This window comes from Oryctolagus cuniculus, chromosome 5, assembly GCF_051225735.1.
Source record: "Oryctolagus cuniculus isolate XC-2025 breed Fujian yellow rabbit chromosome 5, ASM5122573v1, whole genome shotgun sequence".
In the NCBI taxonomy this organism is placed as follows: Eukaryota; Metazoa; Chordata; class Mammalia; order Lagomorpha; family Leporidae; genus Oryctolagus; species Oryctolagus cuniculus.
This window is the reverse complement of record NC_142871.1, coordinates 29,861,063-29,876,817: the sequence shown is the minus strand read 5'-3', so window position 1 is coordinate 29,876,817 and position 15,755 is coordinate 29,861,063. Positions and strand designations below refer to the sequence as shown.

General features: G+C 45.5%; 1 protein-coding gene across 21 annotated transcripts in view; it reads left to right on the top strand.

Annotated features, from left to right (window-relative positions):
- ECT2L (epithelial cell transforming 2 like) overlaps positions 1-15,755 on the top strand; it is a 131,411-nt gene that overhangs the window by 102,698 nt on the left and 12,958 nt on the right. For 14 of the 21 annotated variants that reach the window (XR_016233672.1, XM_070073505.2, XM_089332605.1 and 11 more), the window contains 6 exons: positions 5,518-5,732; positions 10,028-10,175; positions 11,672-11,745; positions 11,885-12,041; positions 12,740-12,805; positions 13,554-13,642. Coding sequence is in view for 17 of the 21 variants with exons in the window: in XM_070073505.2 (XP_069929606.2) it covers positions 5,518-5,732; positions 10,028-10,175; positions 11,672-11,745; positions 11,885-12,041; positions 12,740-12,805; positions 13,554-13,642 (749 nt within the window). In the remaining 4 variants the exon portion in view is untranslated. Of the gene's footprint in view, positions 1-5,517; positions 5,733-5,869; positions 6,102-10,027; positions 10,176-11,529; positions 11,746-11,884; positions 12,042-12,739; positions 12,806-13,553; positions 13,643-15,755 lie in introns of those variants that run through there. The other 7 variants (XM_089332604.1, XM_089332610.1, XM_089332609.1 and 4 more) reach the window with 4 other exon arrangements.

Sequence of the window (15,755 nt, the reverse complement as noted above, 5' to 3'; positions counted from 1 at the left end):
CTTCCTTATTCTTGTTTCTTGAATTGGTGTGTTTGTTGTTTGGCATTTGTAGAGACACTTGTTTTTTTTTTGTTTTGTTTTGTTTTGTGTTTTACCTGTGATGATTTTTCTTTGGACTGTTCCTTTGTGGATTAGTGGAATGTCTGTTTTTTCAGTGAATACCTAGAGCCATATGTTATGGGTGTGGCAATGAAGCCATGTTCAGTGCTCCAGGGTGAAGGGAGTGTCCAAGGTAACACCCAGGTTGGGTGTGGTAAATTTTTTTTTTAATTGGAGGAGGAGAAGTTTGTTCTGCTTTGTTGTCATGGTCTCACGCTCACCTCCCCTTTTCAAAGGGGACCAATGCCCAGGCACCAGCCCCAGTGGGTATAATATTTGTCCTAATGACCACAAGAACCACAAAAAGGATCTGTGTAGTCTTTGGTGTAAGCACAGATTGTGCAGCAGTGACCCTCAGCAAAGGATCAGGAAGCCCTGAGCATGTCTCCCACAGAGACTGCCCAAAGTCCCAGCCACACTCTGAGCCCTAGCTCTCCCATGCAGCCACAGTGTTTTCATAGTCCCTTCATACAAGCCTTCCAAAGTCACAAGCATCCAGCCCCCTATAGCTTCTCCCCAGCAGACTTGGATGTCTCCACTCAGCTGGTTGCTGGGCACATGGACACAGGCTGGTGCAGCTGTAATGGATGTCCAAAATGGCGGCTACCCTCTATCCTCTTGTTACAGGATGCCAGTTGCAGGGTGGTCAGGGAGAGAGAAACAAACCTCCCCACCCCATTTTTCTCCTCTAATTTGGCAGGTACAATTTCCCCCACAGGGCTCCAGGCCAGATTCCTGCCAGGCTCTTCCCATAGCTTTATTGCCTGACCTAGCTGCCCAAGCCATTGATCTCACCTTACTCCAGAGCTGGTGCTGAGACTCTGCACTACTAGAGTCCTGAGCTGTGGGCATCCACAGCCTCCATATAGTCCACAGTGTCCTTTAATTTGTGTGGAGTTTCCTCTGCCATTTCTTCCCTGACTCTTCCCTGAGATTGTACTTGCTCCACTTTTTTTAAACCATCCTCTCCTAGACTAGAGCAGTAAGCTCCTTTCCTGTATTCCACCATCTTAATTCAATTCTCCCAGCTTATTTCTAAGGCTACAGTTTAAAAAACTTGCCATGGGATCCCCAATCCCCTTAAGCTGGATGGTAAAAAATAGTTTAAGTGTTAAAATGATCATACGGATAGGATTAAGTGTTAAAGTGATCATATAAATTAGATTGTTCGGTAATAATAGATAGAACTAACGATGAATGAATGCTCCAACATGGGAAGCAGTTCATATAGCAGACTCATAGAATGACAATCACTTTAAGTAGCACTATGACCTCAGAATCAGCCCTTAAGGCATTATGGTCTTGCTGAAAACCAACTGAGGCATGGAAAGTCAGACCTTGTAGCAAAAAATGTCCTGCATGAAGGATCTCTGTATGTGAGACCCCAGTGGAAAGAAGGGACCATCAAAGAAGGATGTACTTTTCTCTGAAGAGAGGAGAGAATTCCCACTTTGCTTGTGGCCTTGTCTAATTATTGAGGGAGTTTGTTAATTCAAAGTGCTTCCAAAGACTGGGCAGCTCATGTCAAGAGTGTAAGGTGGGGGCTGGCACTGTGGCATAGTGGGTAAAGCTGCTGCCTGCAGTGCCAGTATCCCATATGGGTGCTGGTACAAGTCCTGGCTGCTCCACTTCTGATCCAGCTCTCTGCTATGGCTTGGGAAAGCAGTGGAAGATGACCCAAGTCCTTGGGCCCCTGCACCCACATGGGAGACGCAGATGAAGCTCCTGGCTCCTGGCTTCAGATTGCCGCAGCTCCAGCCATTGTGGCCATCTGAGGTGTGAGCCAGCAGATGAAAGACCTCTCCCCCTCTCTCCCCCTCTCTCCCCCTCTCTCCCCCTCTCTCCCCCTCTCTCCCCCTCTCTCCCCCTCTCTCCCCCTCTCTCCCCCTCTCTCCCCCTCTCTCCCCCTCTCTCCCCCTCTCTCCCCCTCTCTCCCCCTCTCTCCCCCTCTCTCCCCCTCTCTCCCCCTCTCTCCCCCTCTCCCTCTCTACCTCCCTCCCTCCCTCCCTTTCTCTTTCTCTCTCTGCTTCTCCCTCTCCTTCTCTCTGTGTGTAACTCTGACTTTCAAATGAATAAATAAACCTAAAAAAGTGTCAGGTGATTACTGATGTCATACATAAGAGTGTTAATTGTTAAATTAACAATAGGAGTCACTGTGCACTAACTTCCCATGCAGGACCTCTGTCCTCAAAGAATTGTATTATGAGAGTTAACAATAAAACTTTTTCTCAAAGATTTTTTTCATTTTAGTGCATTAAGTGGAGGATATTCTTATGTTTCATAAGTTTTAGTTATGCCTAAGTGTCAACTCCATTGCTTGTTTTCTTAGGTGCTTCTTTAATTAATAATAAAACCTGTTCTCAAAGACTTAAGTAAGTGGAGGATATTCTTATGTCTTGTAAGTTATATCTAAGTGCTCACCAAAGATGTATCATTCTTGGGTGCAAAGAATCTTTAAAGTTAATTACGTTTTCAAAAATTTGAGATGCAATACTTTGAACAGCCTTGTCTGAACTGTTGAGGAACAGTTCTTTTTTTTTTTTTTTTTCATACAAATTGTTGAACTCTTTACTTAGTATAGAGTTACTCTTCTGAGTATAAAGTTAATTGAAAATAGATCTTTGTAAAAAAATAATACTGGGAATAAGAGGGAGGAGGAATAGGGGTAGGAGTATGGGTGGGAGGGCTGGTTCAGTGGAAAGAATCACTATATTCCTAAAGTTATGAAATGCACGAAGCTTGTATTCCTTAAATAAAAGGTTTCTTTGAAAAATAAATAAATGTTCTACCTCTTTGCTATTGCAAAGATGGTCATTTTTACAACCTTTTGAGAAATATAGATAAAAAAATTATTACCTAGTACTAGCAACAAAAATAAATTTGTTTTATTTTTTTCTAACTTTCTGAGGCATTTCCATACTGTTTTCTCCCTAATGGTTGTACTAATTTGCATTCCTGCCAACAGTGTGTTAGGGTACACTTTTCTCCGCAACTCCTCCAGCACTTGTCATCCCTTGAATTTTGGGTAATAACTATTGTAACTACAGCAAGATGATAACTCATTGTGGTTTTTATTTGCATTTCATGATGGCTAGTGAACCTCTCTGTTCTCTTCCTATAACTTCTTTGAGCTGAAAGGAAGACTACTTTGACTGATTTTTCTAAACCTTTCCCTCTAATATTTCATTTCATTTTCTACTTCCTGACAGGTCTTTCAGAGTTATATTCCAAATATTTTCATTCAATACTGCCTAACTGCAAACAAAAATAAAACCCAATTCCATGCTTCACTCTGAGAATCATGATCTTTCCTGATTCCACTAAGGGAATCTAGGATGTACCAGACATCTACCATGACAAGGTAGATTTCACAGGCACCATCAAAGTATGCTTTTAAGGGTTTTTTAGACTGTATGTTATTTCCACCTTATCCTCTGATCCTCATTGCTATTAAATTACATTGCTAGAGCCAGTGGAAATATATAAGGTCCATGTTCCTCTTCTGTTACCACAGCCATCATGAACACATGCTCACTGTCACCCAAAGTCCTTCTGCTTTCACTGTCAGCTTCCACTTCATGGAAGGAGAAGAGAGCAGAAGCAGCAGTTCCTTAAAGATGAAAATGTTGAGGTGGGGGGAATAGTTTGGGGGAATTTCAGATGCTCTTCTTACAGTTGAGTGAAACAACTTATCAACTTAAAAAAAAAAAAAAAAACCTTTAAAACACCCTAACTGTATAACAGTATGGCACAGCTGACAGTCACCTAAAAAAAAAAAAAAAATCAGCCAAAGTGGACATTGGCCACACACTGAGTGGTTGCCAGCTCACAGCACACTTCCGTCCACAGTAGTGCAGCTGCTGCTGCCTCACTTCACCACTGCTATGTCTGTTTCCTCATCTGGTCTGTTTCAACAGTAGCATTACTTCTGACACCTGCCACTGCTTTTGTTGAGATACCCACGTTTCTGGTTGGTTTGTGCTTGTGAGTTCAGAAATTTTCCCACCCATTTATCTTGTAAGGAGGTACTGCACACCACAGGTTCTAAATCTAACGCAGTCTTCTGTGACTGTGAGCCAACCAGGAGCTCTCTCCTGCTGACCCTCCATGGTGGCACCTGGTTGCGCACTGGGGACAGCAGGCACGGCTCTCTGAGTTTTCAACCTAGTTCTTTTCCCATGTGCATTGCTGGCGCTTGCTCAGGCGCTAGCCCTTCCAGGTCTCCCTCAGGGTTTTCAAAGGTGTCCACTTTGTTCACTACACCTGCGTGACCTCCTATCTCAGCCCTTTCTGCCTCTATGGAAGGAGCTAGTTTTGTGATCGTTATGTTTCTGTTGGTTTTAGTAAAGCTGTTTATTTCTTTTAAACTTTATTTAATGAATATAAATTTCCGAAGTACAGTTTATGGATTACAATGGCTTTTTCCCCTCCATAACTTCCCTCCCACCCTCGACCCTCCACTCTCCCTCTCCCCTTCCATTCACATCAAGATTCAAGATTCATTTTCAATTATCTTTATATACAGAAGACCAATTTAGCATATATTAAGTAAAGATTTCAACAGTTTGCACCCACTCAGAAACACAAAGTGTAAAATACTGTTTCAGTACTAGTTATAGCATTAATTCACATTGTACAACACATTAAGGACAGAGATCCTACATGAGGAGTAAGTGCACAGTGACTCCTGTAGTTGACTTAACAATTGACACTCTTGTTTATGGTGTCAGTAATCACCCAAGGCTCTTGAAATGAGTTGCCAAGGCTATGGAAGCCTTTTGAGTTCGCCAACTCTGATCTTATTTAGACAAAGTAGAAGTTCTCTCCTCCCTTCAGAGCTATGAGTTTCAGTATTTCAAAATACACCAGTGAGTAGTAAATTGATTAATAATGATAGGGCTGACTCATTTCAGATCTTTTGTCTGTACCACATCAATAAAACATAGGGAAAAGAAATAGGAAAACCTGTGGACTACTCAAAGGGCTCATCTCTAGACTATCCATGGCACAGGACTCTTCCTCATCCCTATCGATCTAGCACTCAGCATGTGACGTCTAATATGTATACATACAGGGTGGGTGGATGCATAGATAGTTGGATGGCTAGATGAGCGCATGTATAAAAGTAGAAGTCTCAATCTACCCAACGTGTGATCTAAGATTAAAAATGCTCTCTGTGGCATCAGACCAGTCTGATGCGACAAGCCATTTGGTGATGGTAGGGACAAGTGTTGGCCAGCAGGGTCCTCCTTAGTCCCTGTAAAAAGTCCCTTCAATCCTATACATCAACAGCCTGTAAGTGGGGATCTCCATCTAACCCCTGCCTCACTGCTCAACACTTCCCTTCTCTAGGGCTGCAGCCTCAGCCTGGGGAGCACCGTGATGCTTTCCTTAGGAGTTCTGGATGTTTCTCTGCAGGAGAGAAAGCTCCAGCTGGACTCGGCAGAAAAGCGAGCCAGAGTCGTCGGGGAGCTCGTACAGAGCGAGAGGAAATACGTGCAGACGCTGGGGACTGTGAGGGACGTTTACGTCACGCCGCTGAGAGCAGCTTTGTCGTCCAACAGAGCAATCCTGAGTGCTGCGAATGTGCAGATCATTTTCGCTGATATCCTGCGGGTGTTACATCTCAACAGGTAAACCCAGAATGCGGATTTTAAGAACTCTGCGTGTGCAGTGGGAGGAGCCCCTGCCTTACTGTCAGAAGTTGTGTAGAGGGGAGGGTGTTTGGTGCAGCAGTTGTCACCGCCTGAGTCGCCCACATCCCACATAGGAGTGCCTGGTGTGAGTCCTGGCTCCTCTGCTTCCAGTCCGTCTTCCGCATGGAAGATGCTCACCCTGGGAGGCAGAAGATGACCGCTCAGGTACTTGGGTCCCTGCCACTCACGTGGCAGACCCAGACAGAAATCTGCACTCCAGGTTTTGGCCTGGCCCAGCCCTGGGTGTTGCAGGCTTGTGGGGAGTGAACCAGCGGATGGACAATCCTCTCTCTGTCTCTGCTTCTCTCTCTGTGACTTTCAAATAAATAAATCATTTTAAAAATTAAAAATAAGGAAAGGGGTACGCAGTTCAGTTGCTTTCTGTGCTTACTAAGGACCTTGATCACTTCACAGAGAATAGAGGCTCCCCCAGCCTTTTACTCACTGGGCTGCCACCACCATGGATGGTTTCCTGGGGCCAGTGTCTACCGTGGTCATGACTATGGTGCAAGGAGGAGTTGGGAACTGGACACTCTGCGACAGTAGCCTGCTCACACAGGAGGCCACCAGCAGTAGAGTAATAGGGAGCTGTTCTTCACAGCTGTGTGTAGTCGAGCAATGGGAAACAAATAGAAGGACTGAATGGGATTAATCCTCTAGGACACTTTGCTTAGAGAGCCCAGGGCTGGGAGTCGGTCTAACCACAGTGTATGTTTTGAGTGTGGGATGGGAGTGAGAAAAGAAGATATTTCTGTCTGCAAAAAAGTAAGATGCACTGAGCGCGTGCTCCTCTGACCCAAACTCCCAAGGTACATAGAGCTAGTTCACCGGGCCCCAACCCTGCCAAGTGATGGGGGAGAGGCAGGTCTCTGGCAGTCTAAGGCTCAGGGGGGCTGAAAAGGGGGTCGCCTTAGATCCACGGGGAACTGGACCAGGAAGGGGTATTGAGCCATGGTGCTTAGCGCTGAAGCGAAGGGAGCACTTTCCTCTAAGAGCCGCCTTCAACTCTTTGCTGCCTGGGAATGTGACACTCTAGGGGCCGCCCTACTGAGGGCAGTGTCAGGGTCTGACTCAACGAATGAGGGTGAAGATGCAGCTTCCACCCCAGCCAGCCCACTCCCTCTCCCGGTACTTCCTCTCTTCCTGACAAACCTACTCTGCTCTGTGTTTAAAAGTAAAAAGGAGGGGGGTTCTGGGATCTAGTAAGTTAAGCTCCTGCCCGCAGTACTGGCATCCCATATGGATGCGGGTTCATGTCCTGGATGCTCTTCTATGGCCTGGGAAAGCAGTAGAAGATGGCCCAAGTCCTTGGGCCCCTGTACCCACGTGGGAGACCCAGAAGAAGTTCCTGGTTTCGGATTGGTCCAGCTCTGGCCATTGTGGCCATTTGGGGAGTGAACCAGCAAATGGAAGACTTCTCTCTCTGTCTCTCCTTCTCTGTAACTCTGCCTCTCAAATAAATCTATAAAAATACTTAAAAAAAAAAAGCCAACATGAAACTTGATTAAAAACTTTGCTGGAGGAGTGGGCCCTTGGTCTAGTGGTTAAGATGACAAAGGGATACAAATTGGGAAGGAGGAAGTCAAGCTATCCCTAATTGCAGATGGCATGATAGGGGACCCAAAAGACTCCACTAAGAGACTATGGGAACTCAGAGTTTGGTAAAATAGGAGGATATAAAAATCACACAAAAGTCAGTAGCCTTTGTATACACAGACGATGCCATGGCTGAGAAAGAACTTCTAAGATCAATCTCATTCACAATAGCTACCAAAAAATAATGAAATAACTTGGAATAAATTTCACCAAGGACATCAATGATCTCTATGATAAGAATTACAAAACATTGAAGAAAGAAATAGAAGACACAAAAATGGGAAAATCTTCCGTGTTAATGGATTGGAGGAATGAATGTCATCAAATATCTATACTACCAAAAGCAATTTACAGTTTCAATGTGATCCCAATCAAAATGTCAAGGACATTCTTCTCAGATACAGAAAAAATGATGCTGAAATTCATATGGAAACACAGGAGATCCTGACTAGCTAAAGCAATCTTATACAACAAAAACAAGGCTGGAGGCATCACAATGCCCAACTGCAAGACATACTACAAGGTAATTATAATCAAAACAGCCTGGCACTGGCACAAAAACAGATGGACAGACCAATGAAATAGAATAGAAATGCCAGAAATCAATCCATGCATCTACAACCAACCAATATTTGACAAAGGAGCTAAACTCAATCTCTGGAGCAAGGATATTCTTTTCAAAAAATGGTGCTGGGCCGGCACTGTGGCATAGTGGGTAAAACTGCCACCTGTACTGCTGGCATCCCATGTGGGTGCCGGTTTGAGTCCCAGCTGATTCATTTCCAATCCAGCTCTCTGCTATTGCCTGGAAAAGCAGTAGAAGATGGTCCAAGTCCTTGAGCCCCTGCACCTGCATGGGAGATCCCGAAGAAGCTTCTGGCTCGGATCAGCGCAGCTCTGACTATTTTGACCATCTGCAGAGTGAACCAGTGGATGGGAGACCTCTCCCTCTGCCTCTCTGTAACTCTGCCTTTCAAATAAATAAATGTTTAAAAAAAAAAGCCTATAAAAAAATGGTGCTGGAAAACTTGATTTCCACATGCAGAAGTATGAAGCAAGATCCCTACCTTACACCTTACCCAAAAATCCACTCAAAATGGATTGAAGACCTAAATCTATGACACAATACCATTAAATTATTACAGAACATTGGGGAAACCCTGCAATACATTAGCATAGACAAAGAGTTCTTGGAAAAGACCCCAGGGGCATAGCCAAAATTGACAAATGGGATTACACCAAATTTAGAAGCCTCTACACTGCAAATGAAACACTTAAAGTGAAGAAGGAATCAGCAGAATGAAAGAAATTATTTGCAAACTATATAACTGATAAAGGATTAATAACCAGAATATTTAAAGAGATCAAGAAACTCCATGACAACAAAACAAAGAACTAAGTGAAGAAATGGGCAAAGGACTTAAACAGGCATTTTTCAAAAGAGGAAATCCAAATGGCCAACAGACACATGGGATAAATACAATGAAATCCTGTTTGCAACAAAATGGATAAAACTGGAAAACATTATACTTAGTGAAATAAGCCAGTCCCCAAAGGACAAAAACTATATTGTCTCCCTGATCTGTGATAACTAATGGAGCACCTAAAAGGTAATCTATAGAAGTGAAATTGACACTTTGAGATGCAATGACTTTGAACAACCCTGGTCTTGACTGTTGAAGAACAGTTTTTCCCCCATACTATTTGTTGAACTCTTTACTTACTATAGAGCTGATCGTATGTGTATAAAGCTAATTGAAAATGGACCTTAGTAGAAAGTGAGAATGGGAACAGGAGAGGGGGGAGGAAAAAGGGTGGGAGTGTGGGTGAGTATGACGGGAAAAATCACCGTGTTCCTAGATGCAATGTTTGTATTCCTTAAATAAAAGGTTTCTGAGAAAAAAAATGGTATCTGAAAATGTAATAACATACGTCTCAAACAAACACCCACGTTTCCACACGGAGGTGACTGGGGTCAGTGCTAGTGTTTGGCTCCTGACTTGGCTTCCTGCTGATGGGGTCCTAGGAGACAGCAGCGACGGCTAGGTCATTGAGCTCCTGCCAGTCACATGGGAGACCTGGATAGGTTCCTGGCTCCTGGCTTTGTGGGCATTTGGGGAGGAAACCAGAGGATAGTAGCTCTTTCTGTCTCTGTGTCAACTAAACTAAAAATAACAGAATTTTGCTGTAAAGGTCCAGGCTGAGAAAGGCTGCATTAACGACAATGGATTCAGGGCTGGCGCTGTGGTGCAGCGGGTTAATGCCCTGGCCTGAAGTGCCGGCATCCCATATGGGCGCCTGTTCGAGTCCCGGCTGCTCCACTTCCAATCCAGCGCTCTGCTGTGGCCTGGGAAAGGAGTGGAGGATGGCCCAAGTCCTTGGGCCCCTGTACCTGTGTGGGAGACCTGGAGGAAGCTCCTGGCTTCGGATCAGTGCAGCTCCAGCCATTGCGGCCAGTTGGGGAATGAACCAGAGGATGAAAGACCTTTCTCTCTGTCCCTCTGCCTCTCCTCTCTCTGTAACTCTGATTTTCAAATAAATAAATAAATCTTTTAAAAAAAAGACAATGGATTCATGGTTTAAATTTAATATCTTATCACAGGCTAATGAAATCCTGGTGTTTTTTCTTACTGCAGGCAGTTTCTAGATGACCTGAGAGACAGACTGCAGGACTGGGGCCCTGCTCACTGTGTGGGGGAAATATTCCTGAAGTTTGGAAGTCAGTTGAACACATATACTAATTTCTTCAACAATTACCCTGTCATTCTGAAAACCATCGAGAAGGTAAGTGACCGACTTGGTGTCCTGTCATTTTGCTGGATCTTCTGAGCTTGCAGGGAAGTCTTGGGTGCAGTCCAAAGGGCTGGGGTTCATAGAACAGGCTGTTCCTCTGCTCTTAGCTTCCAGGCTTCCTCGCATATCCTGTGCGTTCTCCAGAACAGGGCGCTGACTCGGGGCACGGCGCAGTGCACCGCAGTGCCAGGAGCCGGCTGTTGAGCAGAGCTGCTCCTCACGGCACGGGGCAGACTGCCACCTGCTCCCGATACCCGGGGGCTCAGTGCAGGAGTGTTCAGCCACTCAGCGTGGGCTGTGAGCTCTGGTTCCCGCTCTGCCCCTGCTGTCTAGTGTGACCTTGGCCAGGTCAGCTCTCTGGACTGCTCCATTTCACAAAAGCTGCTGCATGAATTAGGCGATTTTACAGAACGGACTCTGAGAGCAAGAACTGGGGCAAAGTGCTACATGGAACACGAAACAAATTCCTGCCAAAATGTGTATAGCTATGGTCAATAATGGTGCCTGTCGCACCAGCAACAGTGTGTGTGTGTAAGTATTCAATACATGGTAGCTGTTAGTAGTACTGAAATCAGTGAATATTTGACTTTTAGAAGTGAGCACTCCTGACAGGCTTTAGGCATGAGCCTACTGCACTGATGGGGTGGGAAGAACACATTTAAATTGATTTTTAAAATATTATTTATTTCTTTGAAAGGCAGAATGCTGGGAAGAGATGGAGGGAGTGAGGGGAGGGATCTACCATCCTCTGATTCACTCCCCAAATAGCTGCAATGCCCAGAGTTGGGCCAGGCTGAAGCCAGGAGCCAGGAACTCCATATGGGTCTCCCACGTGGTGGCTGGGACCCCATCATCTCCTGTCTTCCTGGTAAATTACAAGGGAGCCAAATCAGAAGTAGAGTAGACAGGACTAGAACCAGCACTCCAATGCAGGATGCCGGCGTCACAAGTGGCAGCTTAACCACTGTGCCACGGTGCCAGCCCCTTAAACAGATACCAAGTATAGTGCAGCAGCTTTATGATTTTACTACCGAAAACATGACCAGCAGCAGTGTTAAAGGGAAATGCATTAATAGTTCTTACTATAACGAAATAACATTTATTATGTGATGGGCATTTCTGATAGGATTTGTTTCCTTATTGCAAGAGTTAGGTTTAATATCCATTTCACAGATGAGAAAGTTGAGGCACAGAGAAGTTAAGTAATGTGAGAAGGTCATGTACTCATTCTGTTCTCACGTAGGCCTACCTGGCTGCAAAGCCCGTTCTAATTGTGCGGATTAAGTTCAATGACTAGGCAAGTCTGCATGTTAGCATGACTAACCCGCTGTGGTTACTCTGTTAGGAAGACACCGGTAGCCTGAATAGTTCTTCGATTAGATGCAGAAGAGGCCCCTGGGCCTGCAGGGTTCTGTGGGTGCTGCCTGCTCAGCGCTTGCAGCTGGCTCGCACAACCGCGCTGTGCCCGTGTCGCCCCCACCCTTCAGTGCAGAGAAGTGACGCCAGCCTTCCGCGCGTTCCTGAGGAGGCACAATAAGACTGTGGCCACCCAGATGCTGAGGTGAGTACAGCTGTCCCTCCTCCCGCCAGGGCCGGGCCATTCCTTGACAGAGAGAGAGAGAGAGAGAGAGAGAGAGAGAGAGAAAGCGAGCGAGCGAGCCAGCTAGTGAGCCAGCTTCCCTGTCGCACACCTCCTGCAGCCTGCCGGAGCTGCTGCTGCACCCAGCCCAGAGATTTGAAGAATATCTCCACCTGCTCTACGCACTGCGACTTCACACTCCTGCGGAACACGTGGACCGTGTGCACCTGACCGCCGCCATCGACCAACTCAGAAAATACCAGGGTTACATAGATCAGGTGGGTTGTGCTACCAAGCTGTGCCCTTGCCAAATGGCACAGCGCTGAGGGGGAAGGTGCTCTCGCTCTAGGTCCCGAGGTGCCTCATCTGCTTGTGATGGTCTTGACTTCAAACAAAGCCGTGCCTTTAAGGCTCAATCCAAAGCTGCCTTCAGTGATACTGAATGCTGAGGGTGTCTGTTCTAAGCCAAGCTACATGAGACAGCACGTTTTCAGGTAACTGTGCAAATACAGTGAGATCTTTATTAATATGATAGTTTGGAGAATTTGGTACTTAGATTGATTTTTCCCCCAAGTAACTGAAAGAGAAAACCAAAACATTAAAACCCTTTGTTTCCGAAAGTACATTTTTAAATACATTAATTCACCTTTCTCCCTTCGTGAGCACAGCAACCGTAATTATCCTCTGAAAGAATTTGGCATCGTGGAGCAGTGTGCTGTCATTCCGAAACTAGCAGCATTGTGGGACGCGTGCTCCGTGTGGGCTGCTCACAGCATGCCCTGAAGTTGCTTGCTTAGATACACTCTTGTCATTTGCCTGTGTTGTAAAACATCAAGTGCAGACAGTTGAGGGTTTTTATTGTAGTATAGGAAGATACCAAGCCCTGCATCAAGTGCCATAAAAGATTTTAACAGATTTCTTTTATGAATGGAAAATCTCATAATGTCAGTTTGCCTAAAATCACTTTGCTTTCTAGATGAAACGCAGCGTTCACCTGGAAGGCCAGCTGTCTGATATACAGAGAGCCATTTGGGGGTGCCCCGTATGTATCCTGTGTACTTGCTCCGTCTTGGGCTTAGGAATACCAGCCCTCACATGGGGGCTGCTGGTATCCCAAGCAGGGGTGGAACCCACTGCACTAGGCCCTTCCTTTCCTCGATACCTCCCTTCATTGCCTCCACCCTCAACTTTGTCTTCGGCGCTAGAAATGCATTTACCAATAAAATGATAATTTCATAAGTTTAACAAAGCTGACAGCTTCCAATGTTTCCACTGCTAATTCTGTGATCTTTCTAAAAAGGAAGTCTGTTTCATAAACAGAAACATATTGGCTTTTTTTAAAGATTTATTTATGTATTTGAAAGAGTTACACAGAGAGAGGAGAGGCAGAGAGAGAGGTCTTCCATCCGATGGTTCACTCCCCAGATGGCGCAACGGCTGGAGCTGCGCTGATCCAAAGCCAGGAGCCTCTTCCGAGTCTCCCACGTGGGTGCAGGGGCCCAAGGACCCGGGCCATTTTCTACTGCTTTCCCAGGCCATAGCAGAGATAGGTGGATAGGAAGTAGAGCAGCAGGGAATAGAACCGGTGCCCATATGGGATACCGGTGCTTCAGGCCAGGGTGTTAACCCACTGTGCCACAGCGCCAGCCCCCACATTTGCTTTTTCATAATAGAACTGAGTTCTAGCCAACTCTTGTATTTTCTGGTCTATAAATGATTCTGCAGAATTCAGATTTTCTTACTGAAAAAATTTGTCTATGCTTCTAATTTTGTTTTTGATTTTTTTCTAGACTATATCAGAAGCAAACAGGTATCTGATCAGGGTCCAAGATGTAGCCCAACTTCACCGCTATGATGAGGAAATAAGTTTCTCCTTAAGGTAAACAATGGTTAAATTTCCTAAGGCTATAAAATACCAAAAAGCAGGTCAGTTTACAATTTAAAAAAAAGGAGAGGAAGCAAGAAAAAGAAGAACAGAAGAAAGAGCGAGCCTGCCCCACTGTACATGGAGAATCTGGTTAAACTGAAGAGTTACACAGACACCTGTGAGACAAGGGAACTTGGCATCTTGTTGGCAGTCTAGGCAGGTGCTTGTTAGACATTGTCAGTGCCAGGATCACCAACTGCACAGAAGTAGGAACTCAGCAAGTGGGTCCCTTCCGGCTTAGACAAGAGCCAAGTGTTGTGGGATTTCACAGTGATGTGCTGGGCTGTAAGACAAAGAGGACCAGTTTATTATAATGACTTCACCATGTCCAGTGTGCACTGTGTTCAAAGCAGAGTAAGAACTGGCCCAGTGATCTCTGTAGAACTTTGCTGTATAGCACAAAAGCAGCTGATAAATAATATACAACAATACACTCTTGATCAACACAATGCAGAAATAAACACGTGTGGCTGTGTTCCAGTAAATTGTATTTACAAAGGCAGGTGCTAGGCAAACTACATTTTCTGTGTTAATGACAAAGATAATGACTCAACAAACAGTAGCCAAATGAAAAGGAATTAAGCCCTTTAATTTGTCCAGCTCCAATAAACGTAATGAAAATAAATGTGTTACTCCAATGGAGGTTACAGCAAATGTTTCCCAAAGACACAAGGCAGCAGACTCAGTGGAAGAAATTGGTGCCTTCACCTCTGTCTCCACCTAGACTTAATCTATCAGTTTTGTTTATATTTATTTATTTGAAAGGCAGGGTGACACAAGGGGTGGGGAGGAAAGAATATCTTCCATCCACTAGTTCACTTCCCAAGTAGCCACAATGGATGGAGCTGGGCCAGCCCAAAGCCAGGAGCCAGAAACTCCATCTTGGTCTCTCCTATGTGAGTGGCAGGGGCCCAAGCACTTGGACCATCTTTTGCTGCTTTCGTAGGCACTTTAGGAGGGAGCTGGATCAGGAGCTGAGTGGCTACAACTTGGACCTGTGCTCTGATATGGGATTCTGGTGTCTGCTGTTACAGGAAGGGGCTTACCCCACTGAACCACAGCTCTTGCCCCCAGAGTGAATTTTAAATGAGAGCAAAATCACACAGCTGTGCCAGTTTTCTCATTATCACAGCACTATTTTCTTTCTTTAAAAGATTTACTGTGGCTGATGCTTTGGTGCAGCAGGTAAAGCCTCTGTCTGTAGTGCTGGCATCCCATTTGGGTGCTGGTCCAAGTCCTGGCTGCTCCACTTCTGATCCAGCTCTCTGCTATGGCCTGGGAAAGCAGTAGAGGCTTGGGCCCCTGCACCTGTGTGGGAGGCCCGGAAGAAGCTCCTGGTTCCTGGCTTCAGATTGGTGCAGCTCAGGCCATTGCAGCCATCTTGGGGTGCCTCTCTATAACTTGGGGCCATTGCTATGACCTGCAGCACCGGCATCTCGTATGGATAGCAGTCTGAGTCCTGACTGCTCTGCTTCTGATCCAGCTCCCTGCTAATGTGCCTGGGAAAACAGCAAAAGATGGCCCTACTGCTTGGGCACCTGCACCCATGTGGGAGATCTGAATGAAGCTCCTAGCTTTCCCTGGACCTTGTGGCCATTTGGGGAGTGAACCAGCAGATAAAAAATTGATTTTTCTCTTTCAAATAAATATATATTTAAAAAAAAGGAATATGTCAAAGTAAAATAATCTAATAACCCAAACCTGGAAGAATCCCTAGCATGTGTTCTACCAGAGCAGTGTGTTCTAGTTCCTTCCATTGTTGCCTTTTTCTATTGCTGAGAACCAAAAACAACAAAACAGTGCTGTAGGTACCAACCTCGTGCACCCCTTGGCATCCCATGTTGTAGGGCCTACTCAGGTCCCGGCTACTCTGCTTCTGATCCAGCACCCTGGGAGGCAGAAGATGATGGCTCAAGTACTTGAGTTCCTGCCATCCACTTGGGAGACCCGGATGGGGTTCCTGGCTTCTGGCTGTACTCTCACCCAGCCCTAGCTGTTGCAGACATTTGGGGAGTGAACAGCAGATGGAAGGTGTGTCTGTGTGTGTGCCTGCCTGCCTTTCAAA